The sequence below is a fragment of the Silurus meridionalis genome, chromosome 24 (assembly GCF_014805685.1).
Source record: "Silurus meridionalis isolate SWU-2019-XX chromosome 24, ASM1480568v1, whole genome shotgun sequence".
Lineage (NCBI taxonomy): Eukaryota > Metazoa > Chordata > Actinopteri > Siluriformes > Siluridae > Silurus > Silurus meridionalis.
In genome coordinates this window covers 9901396-9924911 of record NC_060907.1, presented here as the reverse complement: position 1 = coordinate 9924911, position 23516 = coordinate 9901396, and the positions used below count along the sequence as shown (strand labels likewise).

Sequence of the window (23516 nt, the reverse complement as noted above, 5' to 3'; positions counted from 1 at the left end):
CGTTTGTATTGTGCTAAATCAGGAATAATTTGTCACTGTGATGTGCGAAACTCAACTGGCTATTGCTAATTATTACAGGAGTCATACGGTATCAAACCCTAAATCTTTTGAGTCTCACCGTGAGTATATTATGAGTATATTAATGGCTACCACCTGTATGTGTTTGCAGGCATGCAAAAGAGCCTACGTTCAGATTTTGACATGGCGTACGAGAGGGGCCGCATTTCCATGTCTGCCGAGGATGGAACAGCCACAGCAACCCTGTTTACACGGGTTAGAAACACAAAATTAAATACACATTTGTTTTGTTGCTGCACAAGTGGCTTAGTCACTCTAGAAATAACAACAGAGTATAGTTCTGTAGTATAGGCATTGAGATGTAATGTATTGTTTTAATATGCAAATGTGATATTTTGTTGAGAAGCCTGTAATTATTGAATCCCATTGAAACATATTTATAACAGCTTAACACACACACACTCACTCACACACTTTAAAGCTCACATCTGACACCACCATAGTTTTTGCAGTCTTTTAAAAATAAATTACTGAAGGGTTTTTGAAAGTCCTTCACAAAAGCAGGTCAAAAGTGAAACTATTCGTTTGTTCAGAATTCACATCCAATTAGATGTTCATCAGCATTTCTGACTAGTGATGTGTTTTTGTGTGTCAGGACCAGCGAGAGAGAAGGGTGACAGTGGATGAGGTGCCCTCTGGTGTGTATCTATACCCCGAGGAGGAAGTGGGTTCAGAGAACGTTTACAGCCCGTTGCCAGGACGACCCAACGCCGCCTTGTTTGAGGAAGCACAGAAAGAGTTCCTGAAACTTATGAAAATTGAGGTATAGTGATGTATAATAACTGCATCATGATGGAGATTGACATTATTATTGTAATTATTATTATTTATTTATTTTAAAGATTTTTTTATGCTACAGTGATTAAAATGTGACAGCCTTATCCAAATCACAGTGATAAAAAAAAATCTAAAAATGATAAAATATTTGAAATACAGTTGAATAATGAATGTTAATTGCTTTATTTTTTGTTTTTTGATCATTTAATTTACTGTATAATTTTATATTAAATCACAGTATTCAGATTTCTTTGCACATGTACTAAGTGTTATAACTGGAAAATTAAGTGTTACAGCTCACACAACTGTTATGTTACAAAGTAGGAAAGAACCAAGTCACTAGTTTGATTGAAAGATATTGGTAATATAGATAAATGGGCATTAATCGAGTGTTACCGATAAAAAGATCATGCACAGACTATGATTTTTAGTACTTGGAACTGGAACTGCTTGACTGTGTTCTTCTTTTTTTTTAAAAGTCTTTTACACAGTTTTTGAACTTTTTTGATATTGGGGACATGCCACGACAGGATCAGCACACCTACACATTTATTTGTTTTGTTGCTCAATTTCATATTTGACTACTGCTATATTCTGCACCCACACTCATTTCTTCATCCCTAATTCTTTCGTGTCGTTTATCAGGACCCTGCTTTGTTAAACGGACGTGTGACCTTGCATCATGCCAAAGCAGGCACTATTTTAGCCAGGCAGGGAGACCAGGTATGCCTACTTCTTCATATCTTTCCATCTTTCTCTCCATCCTTCATCCTTCTCTCATGCATTTTTGTAGCCTTAAAACTTTAAACGTGTTGTGTTACTTTTGTGTGTTATTGATCACGTGTGACATGAATCAGAAGAGGATGTAAATGTTTCTCCCTGTTATTACCATGAATGTATCGGTGCACAGATTGTAAATAATGATTATTTTTCAATCAAATAAAAATTTTATTACAATGTAGTTTTATACAAATTTACAAAGCTATTGTCTATTGATTTTAACAGCCTATAGGAGAATCCACGAAAATACCGTATTTTTCGGACTATAAGCCGCTACTTTTTTCCCACGCTTTGAACCCCGCGGCTTAAACAATGAATCGGCTAATTTATGGATTTTTCCTGTGTTTTTCCTGGTTTCACAAACTTCAAGCCAAAAAACTGATCCCCATAACATTAGACCAATTAAATTGCCGAATGGGTTCAGGTGAACCAATGAAACTCTTTATATTAAATCAGATGCGCTCCCACTGAATCTGATCGCACCACATTATAAATATGGATGAGGTTCCTCTGACGTTTGACCTGCCGCTCACTCGGACTGTCAACAGGAAATGCGAATCATTCGTCGCGCTGAAAACAACCGGGCATGAAAAAACACTTCACCTGTGTTCTGAGCTGCACGGCATCGAGAGAAAAGATTCACCGATGGTGATTTTTAAACGCACGATGATGCCGAAAGAAAAAGTCTCGAGAGAAATAGTTGTGAAAGGAAGGAGGAAGACAGTGAACAATGACTTTCTTGGTAGGCTACTGTTTAGATACAAGCCGTGTAACAGACACTGTCTTTCATTAAAGCCTGTATAAAGTTCATTAGTTTCAATGTAGACAGCAGCTTATAGACAGGTGCGGCTTATTTATGTTCAAAATAAAAATCTTTGTCAAATTCAGTGGGTGCGGCTTATATTTGGGTGTACTTAATAGTCCGGAAATTACGGTAATCATTTAAAGAAGAGTTATGCTTATTGCACTGTGATATACAGTATGTGTGCTCTAAAGCCTTGCCACATCTTAACAGTCCAAGCACTGCTTTCCAGGATACGTTGTTGTGGAAAGAAAGAAGAAGTTATGAATGAGTGTCTTATTTTCCTTTCTGTCAGGACGTGAGTCTGCATTTCGTGTTGTCCGGCTGCCTGCATGTGTATCAGCGAATGATTGACAAGCAGGAGGACGTGTGCCTGTTTGTGACTCAGCCAGGTGAGATGGTGGGTCAGCTGGCCGTGCTGACCGGAGAGCTGCTCATCTTCACCGTCCGTGCCCTCCGCGACTGCACCTTCCTCAGGATCTCCAAATCGGATTTCTATGAGTGAGTTATATACGTTACAATGCGAGTCCCCAGTGTCAGAGCTTTGTAACAATTTTTGAATTATGACACAGGATTGTTTTCTGGATGTAGGATGGTGCGATGGAAGCATCCTACTATACCTTAAGTAATATGCAGAATTAGCATTTTTCATAGACCTTCTACAGCTTTAAACATACAGTAATTACAAATGGATGTAAAAGCATCGTGTTGTCTATCAGTCAAAGAAATGTTTAACATTGGTAAATAGATGTGGTATAAGAAAATGGAAAATTATTAATTATGACTGACCTGATGTTTATCATTTTTCTATAAAATCGCACTGTGTTTTCTTTTATTCCTTGCATAATATATATTAATCTTCACCTAGATGCCCTTTGCTAAGTGTGTTTTAGATTAAACCTGGCTTTGTTTTAATTATTATACCTTTTCCTAAAGGAATAAACAGAAAATGTGGAAAAAAGCTAAATATTTTATTTCTATATTATTTGTTATATTTTGAATCACTTAGTGTATTATGATTTTTAAAATTTTTATTTATTCTACTTGTACTGGATAACCCAAGCCAATCAAGATGATGAAAATCAAGGCTACCGATTTTGATTCGGTCCTTAATTTAAAACCTGGACGCTTCGAACGCTGTTCAAGAGTTATTATGGCCTAGAATTCGTTGTGCATAACAGATTTAAAAAGACCAGTTATAGCACTTTCTTAGCATAAGTATGTGTGTTAAATGGGCTTGTTAGTTGTCGATGTCTCTGTGCAGGATCATGAGGGAGCAGCCCAGTGTGGTCCTGAGTGCAGCTCACACCGTGGCCATCCGCATGTCTCCTTTTGTAAGGCAGATGGACTTTGCCATTGATTGGATGGCTGTGGAGGCTGGACGTGCTCTCTACAGGTACTTCTATACTGAGTATAGAAACACATCCTGCATTAAAGCTGAGCTGTATTTTTTACATAGTATGTGCTTGCTTTTTCTTTAGGCAGGACGATCAGTCAGATTGCACCTACATCGTGCTGAACGGCCGTCTGCGTTCTGTCATCCGGAAAGCAAATGGAAAGAAGGAGCTGGTAGGGGAGTACGGTAGAGGAGATCTCATCGGAGTGGTACGTTCATTTTAATAGCTTACCTCCTACAATTATCTTGCATTTGACATTAAAAAGTTTTGCATGATCTCATAGTTATAAGCATTGGGTGCGCATACTGCACTTATGAATTATAAAACCTGCATCATAAAAATGTTTTCTGTTTATGATTGGCTGTCTTCGAATGCATATTGTAATGTCCTTGCTGGTGGTCAGTTTAGTGCCATTGTGACTAAAGTCCTTGCAGTATCCAACTGTTTTAAAAATCTCAGAGATCAATGCTGTGGCTCTCGACTATAAGCCACCAATAGGCAATTGTAAAAAAGAATTGTAAAAGATGTCTTCAATGCAAACTGTATTGATATGATGTTTGCAGAAGGTAGTAATTTTCTTTAATTGTTGCTTTGTCATTAGTATCAGTATTCGTTGTATGATTGTGCATGAAGAAGGAAAGGTTCTAGAATTCAACCAAAATTGGAATGAGATCATCTCATACAGTATAACGAATAATCATCTTAAGAGACAGAAGTCTAAGAATATAAAGAGAAACAATAATATGGATTTTCTTGTGTTTTCTGCTTCTTTGTATCTGATTTTCAGGTCGAGGCTTTGACCAGGCAGCCGCGGGCGACGACGGTTCATGCGGTCCGAGACACTGAACTGGTGAAACTTCCAGAAGGAACATTGAACAACATTAAGAGACGTTATCCCCAGGTATAGCGCACACACTTTACATATAAATATAATCACTGATGGAATATAAATGGATTAATATATTTATACATGTATGTAGGTTGTTACTCGGCTGATCCATTTGTTGAGCCAGAAAATTTTAGGAAACCTTCAGCAGCCTCGTGGACCTTTCTCAGGTTGAATACACACCTTCATCATTCAATCCCCTGAATACTTCCACTAGTAAATAGATTCAAATCAACAATCGTATTATCTTATCAAAAATATTGGATTATATTTCTGTGAATCCTATATTTCTGCAGGTTCAGCTTTGGGTTTGCCCGCCATGGCATCGAGCCCTGATGTCACCAATCCAGCCAGCAACCTCTCCACTGTGGCTGTACTTCCTGTTTGCGATGAAGTGCCAATCAATGCCTTTAACTTGGAACTCAGTCATGCTCTTAGTGCCATAGGTACAAACTGCTTCACTTCCGAATGCTTATTAGCATTAATATAATAATACTTACTTACTTACTTACCCTATACCTTTCCTGTAGTAGGATAATCAAGTACAGGACATGAATTTGAAGCAGTTTTCATGACACTGACTCTATCTGCTCAAGCCTCTGAATTTTCAATGTTATTAAGCATATTACTTCAGGTTTAATAAGCAATATTAATCTGTATAATGAATAATGATTGCATTAATTGTTTGTGCATATTAAGAATGATTACTTTGTGAAATTGACAGACACGCAAAAAGTGTAGGTTTTTTTATAGGTCATGTAAAAATACATTCTAATGAAATACACATTTTAAGAAGTCGATTTTTCATCCCTTTTTGGGGGAATTATGGCCTTTTGTATTTAAATAAAGATTATTGCTTAAACATTGGACCTTGATTAAATGATGCATTAGCTACCTTTTTTTCCGTTTGTTTGTTTTAGGACCCACTTTGCTGCTGACGAGTGACATTATCAGAGAACGACTTGGAGCTTCTGCTTTAGATAGGTGAGTTAAGTTGTTGGTAAGGTAAGTTGTTGAGAAATAATAAATCAAAGTAAAAGAAGTGATAAAATATTGTTATAAAATAATAATCCACACCTTCTGACCAATCAGAAGCAAGGATTCAATAACACAATTGTATAAAGGATTTTAAGACAGATTTAATACATTGTGGTTTTCTTTATCTGGATCTCTGTCTGTCTCTTTCCCAGCATTTATGAGTACAGGTTATCGGGCTGGTTGGCCCAACAGGAGGACATCAATCGTATAGTTTTGTATCAAACAGACAACAGTATGACTCCCTGGACACAGCGCTGCATCAGACAAGCAGACTGCATCCTTATCGTTGGCCTTGGAGACCAGGAGCCTAGTCTTGGCCAGGTGACCACATTTCTACATAGACACTAGTTTGGTGTGCACATCAAGTGTTCTTACATCCTAATGTGATGCTGTTGCAGCTGGAGCAGATGTTGGAGAACACAGCAGTGCGGGCTCTGAAGCAGCTGGTCCTGCTGCACCGTGAAGACGGCCCTGGTCCTTCTAGGACCGTGGAGTGGCTGAACATGCGTAGCTGGTGTTCTGGCCATCTTCATCTCAAGTGTCCGCGTAGAGTTTTCTCACGCAGGAGCCCAACCAGACTGGTAACGTGCTTTAGCATTATCATGTAAATGTATTGTCTTCAAAAGCAAAGCCATTGGATTAAATTGTATATTCTGCTGTGGTCCTGCTGGGAAAACTGGATTTTATATTTGTGTGTATGCATGTTTCACAGAGGGAGGTGTATGAGAAAGTGTTTGAGAAGACAGCAGACAGGCACAGTGATTTTTCCCGCTTGGCTCGAGTCCTAACAGGAAACAGCATTGCTCTTGTACTAGGAGGAGGTGGAGCTAGGTGAGTTTTCACAATAATATTAGCCTGCTGTAATCCCACATGGATCATTTTAAGGTGTGAGCAGCTTCATTGTAAAACCCATTTGCGTGTTTATTGGACATTTCTAATCACTAGTTTTGTTGTTCTAAAACTGTTGATCACAACTGTTTATTATCACAGAGGCTGCTCACATGTGGGCGTGATCAAAGCCATGGAGGAGGCAGGGATTCCTATTGATTTAGTGGGCGGAACGTCTATCGGCTCTTTCATCAGTGCACTGTACGCAGAGGAGAGGAGCGCTGTTCGTGTGAAACAGCGAGCGAGAGAATGGTCAAAGGTATAACTTCTGGTTTTCAGGTTACAGTGGGGAATGGAGATTAATAATGGGTGAATAATGTGTCTACTCTGGTGAAAATTAAGGAGCTAATGAATAAGATAATGTCCCATGAAAGCATTTTTTTGTTTTTTGTTAACGTTGTTAACTTGTTTCCTGCATCAACAGGCGATGAACTCCGTGTTTAAAACTGTGCTAGATCTAACCTATCCCATCACTTCCATGTTCTCTGGCTCCGCCTTCAACACCAGCATTTCCAAAGTGTTTGAAGAGAAGCAAGTTGAGGTGAGACACTGGAAAACTGCATCTTTTGCTGGACTGATCTTTCTTTTTATTTACTTTGTGTGATTTATTTTTAGTTGCTTCCCACAACATTCGATCCTGTTCGAACTTTTGAATAAGAAGAATGTTTTACAAACACTAGCTAACCAGATTCCATCGTGTAAATTTGTGGGCAAAATTATCTGTTTATGACTTTGTATTTACATGCATATATACATATATATAAATATATTGCCAAATTATTAGGTCACCTGACCTTTCCTGCTATTTTTGGTTATTTTCCTAACTGTTACCACAAGGCTGGAGGCACTTAATTGTACAGGACGATTTTAGATGCACCCTCTATTTTTCATTCTTTTAAAGAAAATGTATACATTAAGTCATGTTACAGAAAAATTACAAAAAACAAAGATTCCAGTAATACAAAAGGACAAAAACCTCTAAAACATACCTGTAAATGAGTCACAATAATGTATAAAGGCACATACATTGTCATTTATCTTGCACTTAATAGGTCTGTCAGAGTCATGCTTTATAATTATAATTAATTACAAGTTTTTTCATTTATTTATTTAAAGTTGTTGTCATTTTTTCTTTTGTGTCTGTGCATTTAATACTCATGCATTATTTGAATTTGCAGGACTTGTGGCTGCCTTATTTCAACGTAACCACTGACATCACAGCATCTTCAATGCGGGTACATAAAGACGGTGAGTTGAGACTCAAGGCTTTCTGTTTCGTATATCAATCTTGTAGCATTGTGTTAGCAGTATTATACAAAAAAGGGTCTAAACAGAACATGAAATGCCACAAGGTTTAGTATTACCTGAACACATTTTCTGAGAGATACAATCAATATTTTCAGAATGCCGCATTTCATACGAGAAACTAATATTAAAGAATGACGTTTAACACATTATTCCAGTAATTAACTGATTGTACAGCAGTAACTGTCTAATACTAAACAATCTGTTTGAATCAATAGTAATAATGATCTTGTTTTTTCCTAACAAATGTCATGTACAGTTACAACAATGCCTTACAAACCTTTAGTTCAATATTAAGACGGGAAAGGTTACATGCGTTTCGGCTGTATTAATAGCCTTTAAAAGTTCTAATTAAAGATATTAGATGTGCTCTTATTACACTGGACAATGATCATTCTGTCATGCTTATCTTCCTCACCTTCTTACTGAAATATAAATGCATTGACTGCTTGATCCTACCTACTAACTGCTTTATAATCTTGGGGCGATGGGCTGCTGCTATATTCCCAAAACCAGTAGCAAACATATTAAACTTTATGCCAATATTATGTAACGTTAATGTACAAAATATTGTCAGTTCAATTAATAGACTGTTAATCAGAGTGGATTAAAGGTGTTAAAAATCCTGTGTAAATGGGATTTTTTTTAGCTGTATGCAATGGCACAGCGGATTTGGGGATTGCACATGCTCACTCAGTCGTACTAGTGTTTCCGCTCTGAGTTCTGGGGCATGCATGGCATGCTTGGCACTAATACAAACCCAAAACTTGTCTTTCTGTCTCCTCTTTTCTCTCTTCTGTCCTTATTTGCCTTCTATATGATATTGTTGTCTTCACATTTTTTGCCATTTCAATCCATCCTTATATTTCTAGCACTATACATATGCATTTTTCATTCACTTTTATAATCCATTATCATCTGTTCATTGAGCTGCATTGTCATATCTGTTAGCTAGCCATCATTAGGTAGAGTTACCATTAGTGTTTTATTCGCTAGTAGGGTTGTAGAGGAAGTTTTCCCCAGTTTTTTCCTCATCATGCATCACTTTTGGACCTTCTTTTATAGCCCTAGTCTGATATTATAGCTTCACTCATAAAGCACTAATCCCAAGAGATGACCTCTGACAGATAGATTTAATGTTGAAGGTTCTCACATTTTGTGAACTGTCTCTGCAGTACAGTTTTGACCTTGCAGCTTGGATCAAGTTGGATATGATTGTTATCAGGCCACGGTCTTCATCCAGGTTATGTCCGTTGGGTTCTTTCTTCGGTTTCATTCTTTTACTTTGACCTGTTTTGTCAATGCACTTATAAAATTCTGTGACCAATTCTAAGGAGGAGCTTTAATTATAGATATATATTTAAAATTAAAATCCAGTAGCTTTAAATGAAGATATGTTTTAATTGTGTGATGTTATGGAAAAGAAAAAACATTTTTTTAATCAAAACCCATTTATAATAGAAGAGCAAAGTCTACAACTATACATAGAGTTATATAGTAAATACACTATATGGACTATAAGTTTGTGGATACCCAATCATAAGATTGGTATGTGCTTTTTGAACATACCATTCCACATTTAGCCCCCCGTTATAATACAGTAAAACCCCCTTTGGACGAGCATAATTCGTTCTTGAAAAAATTTGCTTCTAGGTCCATTTGCTCGTACGTTCAAACTAATTTCCCCATAAGAATGAATGTAAAAGCGATTTAATCCGTACCAAGACCTCATTTGATCGCTTATTTCTGCACTTAAAAAGAATTTGTAGCCTATTTTAACAAACAAATATGCCCCAAATTACCGTACAGTAAACATAATTTAACATTTACCCATGTGGTAGTGGTTGATTGCAAGTTTGAGACTCACACCACGCTCATACTTTTCGACTATTTCTTTCTTGGTTTCAATGGTAATTCTATTTTCACAGCACCATCACTGATTTTCTTGAGACATTTTTCAAGATTTCTAGTGAAAAAAAAATTAACACTAAATAAGTTAAGTTTTTGCTGCACTGAACCTTGAGAGTGACTCGAGATGAACTAAGTGACTGATGATACCCTCGGCTGAAAGCGGGGAACCGGCAGCGTGGGTTTGCTCTTGCCTTCGAAATGTGTAAGTTTGCTCGTATCTCCGTTTACTCGTACTATTAGTTGCTCGTACAATAGGGTTTTACTGTAACCTCATAATAGCCTCCACTTTTCTGGGAAGATGTTACATTAGATTTTGGAGCATGACAGTTGAGATTTGTAAACATTCAGCCACAAGGAAGATAGTAAAGTCAGGTACTCATGTAGGGTGAGGAGGTGTGGGTGTAGTCAGCGTTCCAGTTCATCCCAAAGGTGTTTAGTATGCTTGAGGTCAGAACTCTTCAGCAGACCACTTAAGATCTTTCACTCCATCCCATGTAAAGCATATCTTCAGAGAGCTAGCTTTGTTATGCTGGAACAGGTTTGGGTATTTTGAAATACAAAGACCATGTTGGTAACACAATAAGGATCAATTCTATTGTTAAAAGTAGTTTCATCTCTGACAGTGTTGAGTCTTTTCTCCGAGGCAACATGTAAAAATACTTGGTAATCACACATCCTTTAATTATAAACATTACTGTGTTTTTTTTTATATTGTGTTAAATAAGCGCAATAGGCTTTGATTATTTCTCTCAGATTCTCTCTCCCTTTACTTCCTCTTTCTTTCTTTCTTTCTTTCTTTCTTTCTTTCTTTCTTTCTTTTGCTTGACTTGACTTGACTTGATAATCAACTGTAACAATGAAATCCTGCATTCTAACATACAATGTACTCCATTGTTAAGATATACATTTTTATTTGTAATTGCTGTTAAAATTTCAGCGTTTAGAAGTTAATTATGGGAATCATTTTTGTTCATTTTTTTCTCATTTATTTACCTATGGCCTGTCTATAATTTTTTTTTTCATTTTTTTTTTATTTCGATGTTTTATCACTTATATTACTCAATATTTACCTACATTTGTTATCTCATTTCCCCTGTATGTCATTGCATGTTTGACCTTATCTTTGTACCTCTCTGCTTCACTCTTCATATTCTCTTTTTATTATGGTCTCTCTCTCTCCCTCCCTCTCTCTCTCTCTCTCTCTCTCTCAAATGGTTTTGATTCCCTCTCCATCTTCATTTTTGCCAGGCTGTGTGTGGCGCTATGTTAGAGCCAGTGCCTCCTACACCCCATATTTACCTCCTCTCTGCGACCCCAAGGATGGCCACCTCCTCGTGGATGGTTGCTATGTAAACAATGTCCCAGGTCAGCGATAATAACCCCCCCTCACCACCACCACCTTCCACCCTGAAACCAGAACCCTTTAGACAAGAAACCCCACCAAAAAAAAAACCAACAACAACAACCCACAACCTCTATGGCGACCGCTCACTCACCAGTCCTTAGTTTTATGGTACTAACTTAGTATTGACCAGGTGGACATTGGGAACTCATGGCTTGGAAGGAAAGATTACAGCGTCTAACATGAGAGAAAGCGAGTGACTGTGATACTAGTGTTTTAATAATCTGTGGTTTTCAAAGAAATGTTAAATCAAAGGTTATAACAAATGCCCTCATGACCATGCGACAAAAAAATGTGATGATAGTAATATTTAATTCATTGCAATTTCTTGTCAAGTCATTCCTTTAATACTAAATTTATGAAAAGACTTATCTATTTAGTAACCCTCAGAATTTTACAAAAGTGAGAAATGCATAATCCTGCCCAAATTTGCACTATAAAAGGTAAATGTAGTTCATTATTTACCAGAGACACCACTATACATGGTATTTTTGCATGCATAACACCTAACCTGCAAGCTTTGCCGTTTCTTTTGTTATTGTAACAAGCTTCAATCAAAGCTAGCTTTCAGTGCATTTGAGTTTAGCCAATTTGCTGAACATTTCTTTTTCACATTCTTGAAATGCTCTTAGCTGAAGATGTCCAAAGTCACCGTAGACATTATCAAATATCTTATGTTATGATTAATGTAAGTGTACACACTTTTGACACACTGGTCAAAGTTCATAAAAATGTTTTGTCTTAAAACATAAGGGCCAATCACAAGTGTTTTAAGTCTGGGGTGTTTCCAATTAGCATATCTACAGATGGTAACAAATTTTGCTGAAAATTTCTGATATGTGAACAAATGACGCTGGCAAATGTTGCTTAAGTCAAGAAATTAATCAACCATATAGAAATAATTGTCTTGGGTTAGTTTAAAAGTTTTGACTTTTAGACAAATAGAATTAGGCATGTTTGGACCATTTTTTAAACATTGTACTGCAAACATAAGTTATATGTGAGAGTAGTGTGGCAATGTGGTTTGGAGACTTAATTTGGATTTCTCATAGTGTATAAAACGACAGGTCATCAATATCACATTAGCTGAGTCAGTGGGAAACCCTGGTTGCTGTTTTATTTGTTTCTCGCTTTTGTTTGCCAATAAGACGTAGATGCTTTTGCTTTCTTTGCTTGGAAGCATCTACTTCTGTTTCTCTCGCAGCTTCCGCCGTATGCGTCGACGGCGTAAGCTTATGTTTGTCTTGTGCAACTGTCTGGTTTGGTTGAGTTTGCTATGATGCTGTAACCATGTGGGCATTTAGTTATTACATAATACACTTTGGACCATCCACAGCAGAAAAATACATGTTTAGAAATGTATGGCTACTTAACAGATGCAGTTCACTTAATAAATGCAGTTCATTTATGGCTCTGTCACATGATGCATGTTTTCTCTTTATATTCACTCTGTGATCAGATCCAACCTGTCTCTGTAATTCTCTTTCTCTATGGTGCCCCATCTTTCCTTCCAAACCATGTTGCTACCACGGCTCTCCTGCGCTCTGCTGGTCGAGCTCAGAACTGCAGGTTGAGACTGACTGGCTGAATCTCACATGTTCACTAAGACTGACTGTAAAACCCTGGCTTTCAAATCTCTCTGCTGGAATATTTGTGTGCAGATACAAAGCACTGTCTTAATAGATACTAAATAAAAATATAAACCTGTATAAATATAAATACAGATATATGCAGACCTCATATAAGAAATTAATATTTACCCTTCAGTTAGTTGTCATTAGGCCCTTAGTCATCAAAATGATTGTAGTTAGAGGTAAGATTTTCTTGCTGTCTAGATTTTACATTTATTATTTTATTAATAAAGTGGAATACAGCACCAAAGAGCAAGCTGTTAAATAGAAATGAAGAGCTGATGAAAGCTGATTATTGTTTTATTCTTCTTTATTACTATTTGTTAGAGCTGTTGCTATTTATTATTTATTTTTATTAAAGCACAATACTAAATATATAAGAGAAAAAAATGAACAAGTAACTTTTCCTTTTTTTTTAAATGTACATTTTCATTTCTGAAATTGCAAACAAGAATATCTGTGAAAACTAAACCCATTTAGTGCATTCGATTGCCACATTTCATCGAAATGTAAATACAAAAATATACATAAAAAAAAAAAAATTTAGATTACTCCAAAAAAAAAAATAGGGTAAACACTGTATGTTGTTTTCTTAATTGTTTAGTTTTGAAATGATCTTAAACTTTGGAAACTTTGTCTTTTTCTTTGGCCTGAATCCTATGGAAGCCCGTTTCCACCACATAAAAAAATGGTTGCCTAAATCCGACTTTTCTTTCTAGTAATTCCAATTCTGACTTCATTCCTTATAATTCTGACTTCATTCCTTATAATTCTGACTTCATTCCTCGCAATTCTGACTTTATTTCTCGTAAACATTTCTGGTGCATCCACCAGTAACCATGTAGTTTGAAGCTGTTGGTGTGTGAACGAGGCTCCTCTGCTTCATCTGTCTTGTTCCGTCTCCTTCAGAATAGATTGTTAGTTTTTTTGTGTTCCCAGTCCAGAGCACTCCAGAGTTTAGCTGGTGGGGTTTCAGTAATAATGGGAAACAGTGCTCTGTGTGTATTAAAATGGACTAAACAAAGCATCGAGGCCAAACAATTTGCCTTGATGAATTTTTGTAATCGAATTACTCGAGTTACTTAATTATTGCCCTACTATTTATTACTCTTTAGTAATGTTATTTCAGTTTTTATAGTAATCCACACCTGATCTGTCCAAACTGAACGCTGTGGTATATCTGAATATTTCCCTCAGAAATCCTAAATCAAGTCAAGTCAGCTTATTTTAGCTAAGCTGAACTAAAATTCTGAATATGATTTAGAAATTTCCTCAGAAATCCTGTTAGGTTTGTTCATATTTAGCTGGCTTGTGTAAGCAGCAGGGATACAAACATTTATGAGGTTAGCTAACTTTGGTAGCTGTCCAACATGGCCAATGGCTAGTATAATTTTTATGACTACATGTGAGAAACGTCTGTTAAAAGCATACAAGTTAGGATAATGTTAGCCTCCCTGATAGTTATCAGCAAAACCTTTCAGCAGCATTAAAAGAGATGTAAAATGACCTCTGAGTAAATTAACTCTTAGCACGTCTTAGCTAGCTTGCTAGCATAGAAAGTTAAATTAAGATCATTTATGGATATGATCTAAAAATCGTGTCAGAAATGTAAATATTCTGACAGGTTTGTTAACTGTAGCTATTGTTTAGCATTAGAAGTAAAGGGTATAAACATTTATAATTATATCTCAAATATTTGCTCAAAAATCTGAGGTAATTGCCTAGTAGCTAATGACTTTAAATTGCAACATCTTTTACAAAATTACTTTGGAATTCCTGTCAGATTGTGAAAATAAATGTATACATTTGTAAAAATAACTTAAAAAGTCTATTATGAAATGTGTCTGGTTATCACCTGTTTGTGAGCTGAACAGCTTCAGTCGAACATTAACATATGTTTTGCTGACAAAAGCTAAGAAAATGTATATTTATATATGAAGCACCTGCTTATATCTATATAAATCTTTGAAAATACGTAATAAAAAACCCAACAGTTTTGTTTATTATGTAAGGCAGAGAAGTCTGTGTTTTTAAGTCAGTCTAACTGCTAACACAACCTCAGAAATCACACATAAATCCATGAGGTGTTATTGCCAATGTCTCCCACACACCATCCACGGGGTGCCCATCGTTGCGCCTTCCCCCTGCTGGGCTGCGCATCGCTAACCTCTGCCACTGGCAACGTTTCTTGAACGTTTCCATAGACGTTAGTGGTTATTCCGAATTTATTAAGAGGATATATTACTCCCTCCCTCCCCCCGTGTGGCAGGCTCTCTGTGGCGCTATGTGCGGGCGAGCATGACCCTCTCCGGGTACCTGCCGCCCCTTTGCGACCCCAAAGATGGCAACCTGCTCATGGACGGCGGCTACATCAACAACCTACCAGGCAAGTAGAGCCTCGCGCAGGGATGACATCTATTAGCCAGGCCACTGGAAAGACATGGGGCGGTCTGCTGGTCCAATGAGTTGTGGGTTGTAAAACAACTGGGCCCATTTTCCCGCAAAACCTTTATAGTTTTAAAATAACCTGAACTGTTAGAGAGAGCTTCAAATTCAAATTGGCTTCATTGTGACCCATTGGTGATTTCATGGTTTCGGGAAATTCGGTTCATGTCTGGTTGTGGGTAAGTAGTGTGTGTGTGTGTCTGTGTGTCTGTGTCTGTGTGTCTGTGTACATGTGCATGAGTGCAATAAATTTTTCTTGTTTCTGTCTGAGATTGCCAGAAATATTTGTTAAACTCGTCATTTTTGGAGGTAAAAAAAAACTAGTAACTCTGGCCAAATGTATGACGGCCTTTCAAAAATTGCTAATACAATTATTTAGAGCAAATCTCCAAAGATCTCTTAACATACAACATAATTAACATGCCAATGTCAGTCTTTCTGACTGGTTTTTGATTGGGTTTAATTGATGCATCAAATTACAATTATTTGATAAAATGCATTCTCCACCAGACAGAATTAAATGTTACCACATAAAAAAAAGTTTAATGTTGAATGTTGTGTGTGGAAATTGAAATGTAGATGTTTTTATTTAACAGTGGCCATGACAGATTCGTTGAGTGGGAAGATTAGGACTGAGTAAACACATTTAAGTTCAGTGTTTCATCTCTTTATCTGGAGATTTATTTGGACTTTACCAAATCTTATAAGATGAGAAGGACAATACAACCAGATTGGATTTGAATCCGATTGAAACTTGATAATCTGTAATCTAAATCCATCTTTAATAATAATCCTCTTCTTTGTGACAATCCTCACAGCTCTAATCCCAGTTCTGAACTGAGCCTTTAACAGGTTCTTGCTCAGTCCCAGTCTTTCGTCTCTCAGGCCCAAACACTCATAAGTAAGCTGCATTAACCAAAATCTCTTTTATGAAATTGACATCAAATGTAATGAAGCATATAAACCAGTGGTGTGTGTGCAGCTTTCTGGTGGTGGTTACATGTGTGAATGAGAAGGTCAAAACTGCACTTTTGTCACAAAATAATAATCACAAAGTTTGCTTTTTCCTGCCGCCTCTTTGGATACGTTTGCGTGTGTGTGAATGTAACGACCCACAGCTGACATTGCTCGCAATATGGGAGCCAAAACGGTCATCGCTATTGATGTGGGCAGCCAGGATGAAACCGACCTGTGTAACTATGGCGACAGCTTGTCCGGCTGGTGGTTGCTTTGGAAACGGATCAACCCGTGGGCAGAGAAAGTTAAGGTGAGGAGGAAGATATGGAGAAACTCTCATGCTAAAAAGTGCAAAATTCAGTAGATATTAAAGCATGACTTCTTAACGCACTTTTGATAGATACTGAGCACTGCAGACTGTGAACAGCCCGCAAGAGCTTCAGTTTTGGAGATGCTCTGACCCAGTCATCTAACCATCACAATTTACCCCTTCATCAAACTCGCTCAAATCCTTACGCTTGTGCATTTTTCCTGCTTCTAACACATCAAATTTGAGGACAAAATGTTCACTTGTTGCCTAATAAATCCGACTCACAATTGCTACTATTTGCACTACTGGTAGATGGGTCCATTCATCCATCAATCCATCAATCCATCAATCCATCCATCCATCCATCTATCTATCTATCTATCTATCTATCTATCTATCTATCTATCTATCTATCTATCTATCTATCTATCAGTGTTACTCACTTCACCTGTCTTAATGTTGTTATCATGTTATGCCTGATCGGTGTATATGTTTTATGAGAGCCATAGACAAACTATCTAAACTGTATCCTTGTATCTTTGTGTGCAATTTTAACGAGATTAACAGCAGTATTAATCTCTTCTGTTAGGTACCCGACATGGCTGAGATCCAGTCCCGACTGGCATATGTGTCGTGTGTCCGGCAGCTGGAGTTGGTCAAAAAGAGTGGCTACTGCGAGTATATCCGGCCTCCCATCGACCGCTTTAAGACAATGGACTTCGGGAAATTTGACGAGATCTATGTGAGAGTTTCTTTCAGAGACTGTATTTTGCCAGCCTCCACTCTTGATATTGCGTGTACGCTGTACGGCCCGAAAGGATATGACCATCTGATCGTCACACCCACATTTTGTTCCAGCTAATTTGGACAGAATTGTCTAGAAAATCTTAGTTCCAGTGAATGGTATTTGTAATGTATTATACTAACAGTTTCCAAATGTGTTTTAGCACAACACAAGATCCAGAAACACATTGTCAGAGATAGAGTGAAATAACTCTGTGGTCTTGAAGAGCTCTAACCTCAACCCCAACATCAACATCACTGAGAAGATCATGGAACACCTCATTAGACAGTCCTCCTTATTCAATATCATTAATTCTCCTGTGTGTGAATGAGCACAAATACCCACAGCAGTACTCCAAAAGTCTATTGGGAAACCTCCCAAAAGAGTGGAGCTGATTATAACCGGAATCGGAGAAGTAAATCTGAAGTGTAACGTTCACCATGCACATATGGGTATGATGATCAGGTGTCTGCAAACCACAAATGCCTGTGAGAGTTTCATAAAGACCTGTGTATGACTTGTTTAGACAAAAGTGATATTCACAATTAATAGTGTAACGAATCCCACTGGTTCCGTGCTGGAAGAAATACAGACAGGCGGTTCGGGATGCCTTTCTCCTTAGCATCTCACTCCCAGACCTCCACGTCTTCCTCCTCACATCCGCACGAACCCACTAGTGAACCGCTGCCACAGATGTTATTTTCTTACTCCAAAATTAGCAAAGGGCCAAGTCAGAGTCAGTTAGGTGTTCTTCTCTAGTTTCTCACTGGAGTCTAACTGTTTTATTTTGTAGCCTTTTCTTCTATTTCCGCAGATAATAAGATAATGTCAGAACGAGTTTATTTCAGGCGACGATCCAAGATAAGAATACACAAAGAGTGTTATAGCTCACGCTTAGATACGCTGTTCATGCGCAGGACGTGGGCTATCAACACGGGAAGCTGCTGTTAACTGGCTGGGCACGTGGTGACATCATTGAGAACATGCTGAAGGATCACCGCTCGGCAGACTACACCGACAGCAAGAAGACAGACGTAAGTACCAACAAATCAGTTAATGATGCAAAATCAGTCATCATGTTTGAGAGGAAGAACTCGTTCTGCACCAGCGCTCTGTAACGGGTTTCCCTGCAATTAGAGTTTGTTCACACGTGCAACGATTTTATTCAGAGTCTGGACTATATAAACATTACTATGGCAACCAGTTAGTTTCTCTGACACACATGAAGCCTGGTATAGTGCAGCCATGGGAAAAGTGCTAACCGTGTTCTTTAATGTGTTCTCTACATTTTTTTTTCTTTTTTCTTTGTTTCTTGTTGAGTTGCAGAGCTACACATGTCCCGGTGCTGACTTCACTGATCTGGCTGAGATTGTGTCCAGAATTGAGCCTGTGCAGAGCTACATGGCTGCTGATGGTAAACTAGTATTAAATTCAACATGTTGTATATCAGATAACCATGTTATGAGTAAAACTCACTGTAATTAGTTTGTAATCAGCGCTTATCAGCAGAGTTATTCATAATGGTCCTGTGTGTGTAGCTGAGGAGTCCGACGGATTGACGGAGTATGAGGAGGACGGGATGGACACGGTTAGAGAAGAGGAAGGTGAGGAGGAGGAGGATGAAGCTGACGACCCTGAGGATCAGTCACCTGGAGACTGGGGACCAAATGATATTTTTCACTCGGTGAGTTTTCACGCACACGCAAAAACTATCAAAGTTGTAAAAGACCGTAATTTGAATGAAAATTTAAATAAGTTTAGTTTAACCCAGTGGACCCCAGTCTTTTTTTTGTACCAAAAACCAGTTACACTAAAGACAATTTTTCCACGGGCAGAGCTGTCCCACACGTAACTAAACCCATTAACATGTCATATTACTATCATATAACTAGTATACATATTATGATTCAATTATACATTTTTATATATATATATATATATATATATATATATATATATATATATATATATATATATATATACACACACGTATATGTATATATATATATATATATATATATATATATATATATATATATATACACACGTATATGTATATATATATATATATATATATGTGTGTGTGTGTGTGTGTGTGTGTGTGTGTGTGTGTGTGTGTGTGTGTGTAATGAAAATCTTACTAAACCATAATGCAAAATCAGTGCAAGCTTAATTTATTGATTTAAACTGTGACTGAACATATATGGAAAATTGCATAGGCAGAAGTCGTCATTTTAAAAAAAAAAAGGGAAAAACCCTGGTTGGAGATCCCTGGATTAATCGAAGTTATCTAAAACAAGATGCATTTAAAGAACATGATAGTTTGGCTTTTTATTTATTCTTTTTGTAATATGTTTATTTATTAATTGAGAATACCCTGTATGTATGTATGTATGTATGTATGTATGTATGTATGTATAGGATGAAGAGAAATCAATCCGTCAGCGGAGGAAGCACCCCAGTGAGTCAAACACGTGCTCTGAACTTTCCGATTGCTGATCGGACGTGACCTGGCGTCCTGTCACCCTTTTCTGGGGACTGAAAAATAGCCGCGTCCCTCCACATCCGACTGAATGACAGGAGTCAAGGAGGAAGACGGACAACCAAAGATAACTGTTCAAATATACAGCGATGCCACCGAAGCCAATCCGAGCGAAGAGACAGTGGCTTGCGCTCCTGTGAGAGTGTGGTGGAAAAACCAATAAAGTAGAAAAGTATCACCGTGAGCATCATGGGAGTTGAGTTAGGGCTCTAACTATCTCTCCCAGCGTATTTTTGGAGTTTTTTCTTTTCTCCCATATAGACAAGCTCTGATTAACGGCCAGTATAAACTGTGTGATTGTGTGACGTGTGTGTCCTGTTTTGAAGACTAAACGTGTCAGAAGAACAGGAAGTGTCTGGACAGGTGTGAATGTGTGAGTGTGAGTTTGTGATGAGTTCACAGAGGTAAGAAATATTCAGAGTGCTGCTAGAGCCCCACTAGTTTACAGAGGATAGATACATTAGAAATGTATATGTGGAGTAGCGAGGAACAAAAAGGAATATACAGTAGGGTGCTGTATTAACCTAGAAAGGTGCCATTGGTGAAAAAATAAGTTTCCCTAAACATGACATTCATGATTTAAGATTTATTTCGAATTATATTAACACTTCAACCTATAACTTTATTTTTACAATCAATAGAATCAACACTGGACTAAAATTAACTATCGAAATTTAAAAACCCACTAACAGCCATGGTAAAAATAAACGTTAAGAAATCTTTAATTCGTCGTTTAACAACAACGTAACGTCTGAAGCACTGAGGTAAAAACTTACCCTCTCGTGTGTTAACTTACGTTTAGTCATGAATTTTTCTAAACATTAATAAGTGCAGGATTCAGTGAACATTTAAACCGTAATATCTTTATTACAGGTTATTAAGGCTGAAGTTTACGGTGTCTAACGCTAACTAATGATAGAAAAGGCAAAACCCTACAGGTGAACAGGATTATTATCAGTGCTCAATTTGGGGAGAAATAGACTTAGGGACTTAAGGAGGACCCCAAGATTATTTTAGTAAAAAATAAATGAGGACCCCCAATAAGATTTGACTCAATTTGAGCACTGGTTATGATAACAAATAGCGTAAATAGTTAAAATGACAACAATCACAGTCAAGTATGTGATAAATACATATATATATTTATATACACACACACACACACACACACACACACACACACACACACACACACACTGTATGGCAAAGACACCTGAATATAATATTCGAATGTGCTTTTTAAACATCCCAGTCCACATTCAGTCCCCATTCAGTCCCCATTCGCTGTTATATTAACAGTCACTCTTACATTTTTTTTTAGTGTGTGCTTGTGGAGGTTTGTGTTCATTCAGCCACAAGGGTGTTAGTAAATGCAGCTACTGGGTTCAATAGGGTTGAGATCAGAGCTCTACAGCAGCCCACTCAGGATCTTCCTCTCCAAACCATGTAAAGCATATCTTCAGGTAAGTGGCTCTGTGCACAGACACATTGTCATACTGGAACAGGTTTGGGTCTTCTAGTTCAAGTAAAGGGACAATTTGATGTTACCGCATTTCCAGTAACAGTTTGGGGAAGAACCACATGTGGCTGGAAAAGTGAGGCGTCACAATACTTTCACTGCCATACTTTATTCAAATTGCCTTCACTTTTTTTTTTAAACCTGTAGTGTCTTGCCTTTTGTATCTATCAAGAGTTAAAGTGAAAACTGGACCTAATCCCTGCAGTTATTCATTAGATAATATGAAAATGTTTGTGGATCCTCCAGCAGTCAGGCGAGTCTTAGATCGTTTCTACGAGTCACGTGGGCACTAAATTACAAGATAGACCTCAAAATACTTTTTTTTTTAACAAGTAGAAAAAAACTATTAAATGCAAGAACCTGTGTGTGTGAAGTGAGATGTAGTGAGTGTTGAGGGATTATTGTACCCATTGTGTGTGTAATGGTGTACCAAAGGGTGAAGTTGGGATGCTTTTGTGTCCATTAACATTTCTTTAGAATTATTGCATACTGATATTCATGCACAAAAAAAATGCTCTAACAATTCCAGATGCAAAATTATAATTTTTTTTTTCATACTACTGATTTTTCTCTTTGAAACAAAAAGAAATGGCTGCAGTGAAGTAATTCTACAATGATAGATTATCATTTCTGTATGTAGATTGCTTTAGCATTTTGCACTAAGAACATAATTTATTAATTTAAACTGTTTTGCATTAAAACTGATGGAATGGATGACTTGGGGAAAATACCCGGAAACTTGCTAAAAATAAATCCTTATTAATGCAAAACTGTCTACATCATTGTTCTCACTACTAAACAACCAGGTTTTTTAAAGGAGATGATCATAAAAATAACATTTTAAATACAATGTGTTGAGAATGTGCTTTAATTCGGTGTGTATATGATGTGCTATGAAAAAAATTTGTTTCAGTTTAGTCCTGTGCAACTGTTCATTTCTTTTAGTTGTCAAAATGATCTCAAGGTACGTTATTTGAAGTTATGGTCAGGATATTACAGAAAAGATTACAGAAAATCAGCAGCTGGCTCCTTGGTTGTGCACATTTGCTTTTTTTCATTTGCAGTTGAAAAACGTTTCGTTTTTTTTATTTAATATCAAACATTTAACAAAAGATTTTTTTATAGTTTTACCAAAAAAAGACGTTATTAAATTTCTATATTTCTAAATTTAATAAATAAAATAAAATATTAAATCTATCTAAATATTAAATTTTTATATATACACTTAGTAATCAGTAAGTTTAGTAATCAAAATTCCTAAAATACTGAATATTTTCAATCTAACATCCAAACCTGGAACTAAAATTTTTTTTTTTTTTTTTTAAAGAAATAAGTTTTCATTCTGGAGCCAGTTGCACAAATGATTAATAATATAATGCAAACTGGAGCAACATATTCAGAGATCTATTAGAACAGAAAGCAGGGATGTTTGGAGTTGTTAAGTGTGTGGGGATTTTGTGCACAGCATAATAATGTAAGAAGCCGACATGGTGCTTCTGATAAGCATGTAGTGATCCGTAAAAACTTTTTCAGAGCAAAAAGCCAGGATGTAGGAAGCCACTGATTTTTTTTTTTTTTAAACACAAATTGTTCGAGTATGAATGCGAATAATTCAAAGATGGCAAGAAACTATTAGAAAAGGAATTTAAAAAAATATATTTTACATTTAAAGCGAAACAGTTTATAAACTTTTTCATTTTCAAAACAAAACATGGTTTGATTTTTGAAGAGTGGAAAAATCAATAAAAACACGACGACAGTTTTGTACGTTTTTTTGGATTTATTTTGTCTAAGTTCTTAAATGGTTTTTTTTTTTCTCAAAAAAAATCCTGAGGTATTCACAATATAATGGCATTGAATTCATTTGAAATAGTGATGAAATGAGTCTAGAAGGGATATAAATGGGAAGAGAGAAAAAAAGAAAAAAAAAAAAACAAAAACACAAAGGCATAAATAATGCTGTAATGGGGTCCTTGTTCTATAAACAGGGCTGTGTGAAATATCAGTTTGTTATGACTTACTACAGCATGTTTATTAGTTGAAACCAAACTAAATGCCATTAGA

General features: G+C 36.8%; 1 protein-coding gene across 3 annotated transcripts in view; it reads left to right on the top strand.

Moving 5' to 3' along the window:
- The window catches only part of pnpla6 (patatin-like phospholipase domain containing 6), a 35069-nt gene extending 12847 nt beyond the window's left edge, over positions 1–22222 (top strand). The window contains exons 13-36 of one of the 3 annotated variants that reach the window (XM_046837758.1): positions 170–273; positions 674–841; positions 1501–1578; positions 2733–2938; positions 3702–3833; positions 3919–4042; positions 4622–4735; positions 4815–4890; positions 5017–5166; positions 5641–5704; positions 5911–6079; positions 6157–6339; positions 6471–6589; positions 6749–6905; positions 7071–7187; positions 7825–7894; positions 11111–11227; positions 15165–15281; positions 16459–16607; positions 17197–17349; positions 18309–18425; positions 18718–18805; positions 18930–19075; positions 19813–22222. In XM_046837758.1, coding sequence (XP_046693714.1) covers positions 170–273; positions 674–841; positions 1501–1578; positions 2733–2938; positions 3702–3833; positions 3919–4042; positions 4622–4735; positions 4815–4890; positions 5017–5166; positions 5641–5704; positions 5911–6079; positions 6157–6339; positions 6471–6589; positions 6749–6905; positions 7071–7187; positions 7825–7894; positions 11111–11227; positions 15165–15281; positions 16459–16607; positions 17197–17349; positions 18309–18425; positions 18718–18805; positions 18930–19075; positions 19813–19890 — 2996 coding nt within the window. In that variant the 3' untranslated portion in view covers positions 19891–22222. The remainder of the gene's footprint in view (positions 1–169; positions 274–673; positions 842–1500; positions 1579–2732; positions 2939–3701; positions 3834–3918; positions 4043–4621; positions 4736–4814; positions 4891–5016; positions 5167–5640; positions 5705–5910; positions 6080–6156; positions 6340–6470; positions 6590–6748; positions 6906–7070; positions 7188–7824; positions 7895–11110; positions 11228–15164; positions 15282–16458; positions 16608–17196; positions 17350–18308; positions 18426–18717; positions 18806–18929; positions 19076–19812) is intronic. The other 2 variants (XM_046837760.1, XM_046837759.1) reach the window with 2 other exon arrangements.
- Positions 22223–23516: the final 1294 nt, after the last annotated feature.